This window comes from Corvus brachyrhynchos, unplaced genomic scaffold (genome assembly GCF_000691975.1).
Source record: "Corvus brachyrhynchos isolate BGI_N302 unplaced genomic scaffold, ASM69197v1 scaffold370, whole genome shotgun sequence".
NCBI lineage: Eukaryota > Metazoa > Chordata > Aves > Passeriformes > Corvidae > Corvus > Corvus brachyrhynchos.
In genome coordinates this window covers 4,320,161-4,326,695 of record NW_008235977.1, presented here as the reverse complement: position 1 = coordinate 4,326,695, position 6,535 = coordinate 4,320,161, and the positions used below count along the sequence as shown (strand labels likewise).

At 38.7% G+C, this 6,535-nt stretch overlaps 1 protein-coding gene across 2 annotated transcripts; it reads right to left on the bottom strand.

The window, feature by feature from the left end:
* Positions 1–312: 312 nt before the first annotated feature.
* ORMDL1 (ORMDL sphingolipid biosynthesis regulator 1) lies at positions 313–6,529 on the bottom strand. Of its 2 annotated transcripts, none has more exons than XM_008630203.2 (4): positions 6,491–6,529; positions 5,246–5,426; positions 2,736–2,887; positions 313–1,779 (listed from the first exon to the last, which is right to left on the bottom strand). In XM_008630203.2, the coding sequence occupies exons 2-4, from the start codon at positions 5,417–5,419 to the stop codon at positions 1,644–1,646; spliced, it is 462 nt and encodes a 153-aa protein (XP_008628425.1). In that variant the 5' UTR covers positions 5,420–5,426; positions 6,491–6,529; the 3' UTR covers positions 313–1,643. The 2 variants fall into 2 exon arrangements, with proteins under 2 accessions (XP_008628425.1, XP_017584409.1); XM_017728920.1 differs by lacking the exon at positions 6,491–6,529 and adding an exon at positions 6,445–6,466.
* Positions 6,530–6,535: the final 6 nt, after the last annotated feature.

Below are 6,535 nucleotides of genomic sequence, written 5' to 3'. Positions count from 1 at the left end.
AGCGCTCCCCAGTCCTCTGCAACCCAAGGGCTTTGTCCAGCCGCCTCGAGGCACCCGGCCCCGCGACCTGCGGACACTAAATTCGGGCCATGTCGTGCAGTCCCTGCCCCTCGGCAGCGACAGTCAAAGGTAGCACAGACTTGTGATGGCCATTATTTAAAAATCAGCCACTTACCACGTTCTGTGCAAACAACACAAAGTACTAATTACTTTCAATTGCTAAAGAAAATTTATAACTCATTGCTTTAACAGCATCTTTATCGCTTAAGTAAATAGCCAGAAAATACTGTAGCAAGAAAATAAGTACACAACTGTGGGCTTGTCTTTTTTTATTTATTTTTATTTTTTTCCAGCTCACTGGCTGCCACTGCAACCAAAATGTAAATCAAGTCTTAAATGGAGTCTTCTGTTAAATCTGAGCCGGTTTTGGCTGGCAGACACACGGCAGACTTCAGAATTCATCCTTTTTGCACAACAGGGAAATAAGCGCTCAGAACTGTAGATGTACCTCCTTCACGCTAATTCCAGAGCTGATTATATACAAGATTACCCCGTACTACACAGTACCCCTAAAACACAGCGTTCCTCCACATTTCCAAGACATGCAAGTTATCTATACCTTTTTCTGCAAAAGCATAGTTAGTCCATGTGATTTGCCTATTCACCTACTTCTAGTTCAGCTTCTATTCTAGCTTACAACCTACACAGTTTCCCTTACGTGTTCTGACACTTGTTCTGTAACAGAGCAGCTTCTCCTACCATAGCAGTAACCCCTTTCTCCACCACCTCACAGGCCTCTCAGCTACTGAGAAATAATCCATCAGTCAATATCAGAGAAAACAGTCAAAAATCCACACCTAAAAAGAAATTCCAATTTTTCAGGATGTCCCATTTACACATAGGAAAGTCAATATCCTGGTAAGCAAAATGAAATAAACACAACAGTGGCAACTTGTAAAAGTATACATAAACTGAGCCATCGAGTGGATGTGGAAAACCCCTGAGCTGGCAGTTAAGGACTTTCTTCAGTCACTGTGACAAAAAAAAAAAAAAAAAAAAAAAAAAATTTAAAAAATCACAAGAACAGAGAAGGCAGGAATTATACCATCAATTTATGCTCACTGTCACAGTACTTACTGTGGGACAAACTTTTACGATGCAATAACAAGCACAACCACCTACAATCCATACAGCAGAAACTACCTAATTTCACTTAATATAAGAATGCGGCCTCACCAGTCCTTGGCATCGAGGATTCTGGATTTATACGTAAGGTTACCACCTGCATTATGGATGAGGGGTATTTGTGAAACTCTGCTGTCCATTTCAGCTGTTACTTACAAGCCACTTGCATCAGCCACATGTACAGTCTTAGTGGGGATTAGGCTTTAGAGCTGGGCCTGCCCAGTTCTTCATGGAAATCTTTCTGCTACAGGTTTCCAATCCACTTTGAAGTATTTGAAGGCATCTTATAAAGCCATTTTTCATCCCAGACAATGCTGCAGGAAGCAGGAATTGTATCTCAGATGTAAAAGCATCTCTCCCTGACTATGATGAGATACTCAGCACAGCAGACTACTCGCTTCCTTCACCTGGGGAGCAGCAGTAGCCATGTCAGGGACGGCTAGTGTTGAACCTTCTGCTTAATATTTATTGATGCCAAAGATTCGAACCCCATGCAACTGTGGCAGCTTGGGGATAAGCACGGTCAGGAGAGAGGCTGTGTTGAGGATAAAATGTGCTGGATCATACTTTGTATAGAAACTCGTCAGGAAGTACCTGCAGGAAAAAAGGGAGCAAGCTTAGTGGATGGCAGCCTTCTCTAAAACACACACAAAGCATAGTTGAAAGAAGTGCTTTAGTGATCAATAAGATTTTACTGGTTAACGACATCTATTCCTGTATTAAATATCTCACCAGAGGTTCTAGAATAGCTACAGCAAAATTATGGTCTAAGTCTCTTCTTCCATACCTCTCAAGGTGCTAAAATGTAACTCTTAGTCTACTATTTTCTTCCAGCCCTTCTCACCACCTTATTTTGAGGAGTTATATATATTTTTTCAGTTTCTGTCATGTATGAGCCAACTTTCTAAACATGATGCAAGATCTTCCCTCCCCTCTCACTCTGCCATGTAAGTGAACATGTAAATTTTCTTCAGGGACAAACAGAAAGACTTTTAAAATTGGATATTAAATATGTATCTGATTTTTCTTAGTTACACAACCACACTTTTGTCAACAGAGACAGGTGTGTAGAATTTCTAAGGCATTTACATAGTTAGTGTAAATAGAAGACAATATGTACAAAGCAAAACGGACAACAGACCCCATTCACTGAGGACTGATACACTCATAGCTCACAAAATGGTTAATAAACGCTGTCACAAAAGCAATTAGTTTAGATTTTCAATATTTATGACTTCACAATCTCTTAAAGAACTTCAAGACTTAACAGTAAGTTTTCCTCACAGCATCTCTAGTCTTTAAAACCTGCCCCATTAATAACTGTTTACAAACTTTGACTTCAGTATGTGGAGTGTCAAAAGCAGCAGAAGAAAGATTGTTGATTACACAGCCTGTAAATAAATACTCCCTACATCTGCGATGTAGAAACAAACAAACAAACAAGAAAAAATATACAGGAAATGCTTTTAGAGTAAATTGCAACCCATTACGTTGCAGCTTTTGAAATGGCTTTATGTGTCAATTCATCTACAACACAGTTTTGAACTCACAGAATTATAGGAGAGATTGTGAAGAACTTCCTTGAAGATGTGAATTGTACTCCATAATCCAGTTGTTCCCAGTGTGTTAGTAGCCTAGCTTTGCCCTGATCAGGTGTTTCAAAAGGAGTTCCCTTTACTGCATGCAAAAACACATACATTCCCTGGGGAAAATAAAAAGTGAATACAGAGGCACTTTTAGTAGTATTTTTAAATAATTGCTACATTGTTCAGTGCATTATAAAATTAAAAAAAAAAAAAAAAAATAGAGTGAGTGAATTCTCACCCAGAAGAGCTGCTAGCCTGTAATGACAAATTATTGAAAAGGAAGGAAGAGACAAGAAGTGATTTATCCGAGATTGTGCAGTCATTGGCAGAGTCAGAATTAAAGCCAAAGTCTGTGTGACATCCAATCCACTCCCTTGCCTTCTACATTAACTGGCAAAAATACCATTAATTCAACAGAATTTCAACAAGCACGCTAACAAGTGTGGGGCTGCTGATTTGTATCTCCATTTTTGTAGCACAGTGTGAACTGAGTGATAAGTAGAGTGTGCACAAAGCAAAAATCTAACTACAAATACTGACAATATCACACGAGTTCCTGAAATCTTTCTCAGCCCCCTGTCAGCTTCAAATCCTTAGAAGCTGACTAAGCCTTCTGCTGAATACCATCTGTCCACCTCTTTGCTGCTTCTCCTTAACCACACTGGACTTTCTCTGTGACTGTTCCTGTTTGATGGGAACATGCCATGTCTGGTTTGTTCTGAAAGACCAATTTGGGCCTCTTGGTTTCAAATAGGGGACTACACCCTCTTCCAGTTTTAAAAAACACTTGTTTTCTATCAAAGAGTGCACACCAACTCCAAGTAAGAGTCTCTATCAGAAAATATCAAAGATTTTCTTCCCTTTCTTATATACTAGAAAAAATTTTATAGAAAGCTTTATATAAAAAAAAAAAAAAAATCACATTTCTTCCAAAGTCTTATAATGGAGGCAACATCTCAGCAAATCACTTCATGTCTCCTTCCACCTTTTTTTGGAACAGCCTCCAGACCAGAGCCCTGTGAACCTAGGACTACTGTTTTTTTTTTAAATTCGTTTTTTGATTCATGATGTTTGCAGTGTGTCAGTTTTAATAACCATAAAGACACTTTTATGACTGTTCCAAATGCTTACTACACATTTTATTTCACAGTGGTACTTGCAGAAAGAACCACCAAAAATGCTTTCAAGGTTAGCTAAGAGTTTTCCATTAGTGGAAATCCAAGATGGTTTTTTTTTTTTCAGTCAAACCATTCAAGGATTTGTTTCCAAAAGAAGTGCCATTTAAATTCTGAAACATCCAAAAGTGCAATTTATACTCATCTTCCAGTGTTCCACTACAAAACTACTTGCCAGTGCATGCTCTCATCCCTGTTGTCATTACAGCTACTTGCAATGAGTTCAGTAAGGCATGTGGGAAATATTTAGTAATACTTGTCTCTGCCAACATCTTCTGAAGTCAGACATGTCTGATGTTGTCAAAGATAACACACATAATGCTCTAATCACAGTTCAAATTCCACCAATAGTTTTAAACCTATCCTTAAAACCAAAAAGCTTAAATAAAAATTTACATTCAAGAGGATATTGTCCATCCTCAGTGAACTATCCTAAATAAGGAAGGAGCTATCTTTTTGTCAAGTCTTCTTTGCTGGTAGTGTTAGAAAGCTGAGTTAGCAAACCTCAGGTCTGATGAAAATTTCTGGGTTATGGCCCTCTTTTCTCTAAGCATGGTAGGACCAATATAGATAGCATTACTTTAGGTGATTACAAGAAAATGATAGCATCCTGGGGAGAGGAGCAGAAAGCAGCTTACCAAATCTTTTGCATACAAAAATCATCATGCAAATCACAACTCTCTGAATAACAACTGGTTTCAGGGCTGGGGTCAAAGTTGTCCAGTTTATCCCACTGCTTTCAAGCATGATTTTTCTAACATCGTGTATAGTGACAACACTGTATGCTGAACTCATTCTGAGTTATGTAGCTTGGCCAGAAATCTAAGCTATAAGAAATAGAATACAAATACTTCTCTTAAAGTAAGGTGCTAAAATTAAACATTTCGGGATGCTAACAGATTTATGTGGAAAAATTAGTAGATAGTGTCCAAGAATTAAAAATGTGATAATTTATGGATTCAGCACAGCTCTCTAATAATATACAGAACACTGTAAAAGTTGGTTGGCATGATGATTTTATGTCTGCAACCTTCCAGCCTAATTAAATGCCATTTAAAAGAATACATAACTACACAAAGAATATTTCAGGTCTTTCATGCTTAAACCGAAAATGGTCATGTATCACTCCTCCTCCCCAAAGCAGCCAATCATTTGTGGATAGGCCAAGGATAGGTGGTGATTTGGATAGCAGGATCTCATTGTTCATACAGACTGGCTATTTTCCTCTTCCCTTGCTACTGAAAATAAATACATAGGAACAACAACTTTTGAAATCCTGTTCCAAGAGAGGGTACTCACCAGGTTGTGAATGACATTTGTTAAAGTCCAGGCGACAGGGACACTAAAGAAGGGAATGCTGAGCAGGACAATGTGCAGCATGCCAACTCCAAGCGCGTATGTCAGCCACATTCCACGGCTGTTCATCACCCGAGTGTTTGGATTTACCTCGCTGTGGGCAACTCCTACGTTCATTTTTACCCTATAAAACAGATCTGTTACAGAGGAGTATTAAATGCAATTTTCAAATGTGGGAAAAAGCTGCTTTAAAGAAGCAGGTCTGGAGGGAACACAGTGCATGAACCAGGATGTACCTCAAGATCTTCAAACTATGGTTTATAGAGAAATCAATACAAAGGGACAGTTGGGAACTGTTTGTTTAAAACAAGTCCAAACAAATAAAATTCACTAGCCTGCTACAGAAGCGACATTTTAAAAAAAATAGTAAGCTGTGATGTCAGAAGCTGAAGTTGCAAAACTGTAAGAAACCGAGCTAACTTTTGTCCTCTGAATTAAGTTCCTCCATCCATGACAATATCCAAAGTTCTTTTGCTTCCTACATCAGACAATCTTCCTCCTCTTTCTTGTTCATGTAAAAGTTAGTGAAGAATTCTGCATATACCAACTGCCCAGCCACCTACTTCTAGAAAGAACAATGAAGGAGTAATCTACACCTCCTTTTCTTGAAGCAAAGTGCAGATTTCCTCCCCTCCCCATCTATTAGTCTTCAGACAGACATTTCCATCTTTTAAATCCGGCTGAAATTAGAAAACAGATTCAAAAGTTTTCTAAGCAACAGACCCATGCAGAGATAACACAGGATAATTTCGTATATTGATATATTCAGGAAACTGACAGAACTTACCTAAAGTGCCACTCTCGTCCTATTGCAGTAAAATTTGTAATGATAATTAAAAAAAACCCTAACCTATTGCTTAGTTCAAACTCACGTCATCTCTGAGACTACGTATATTCATTTGTGGGACTGGGATGAAGGTTTTTTTTAGCAATCATCTGAATCACAATACAAAAGCACTATTTAATCAGCAAAAGCAGCTTGCTTTTGGTAAGAAGTTTGTTTCTGACACTTACTTAGTGCTGTACAGAGTATAAAGTAAATATAAAATACCCGACTATTCTGAAATATTAACAGCAGTAGACTAAAAATAGATACAATGAACCCGAACCCGAACCGGGGCACTGCCGACATTAATTAGTACCTGTCGCAAAGCATTGCAAGCCGTGCACTTGCAGGGGACGCGTTACCTGAGATGGGCGACGCGAGGCTGTTCCTCTCTCTCTGGGATGCAG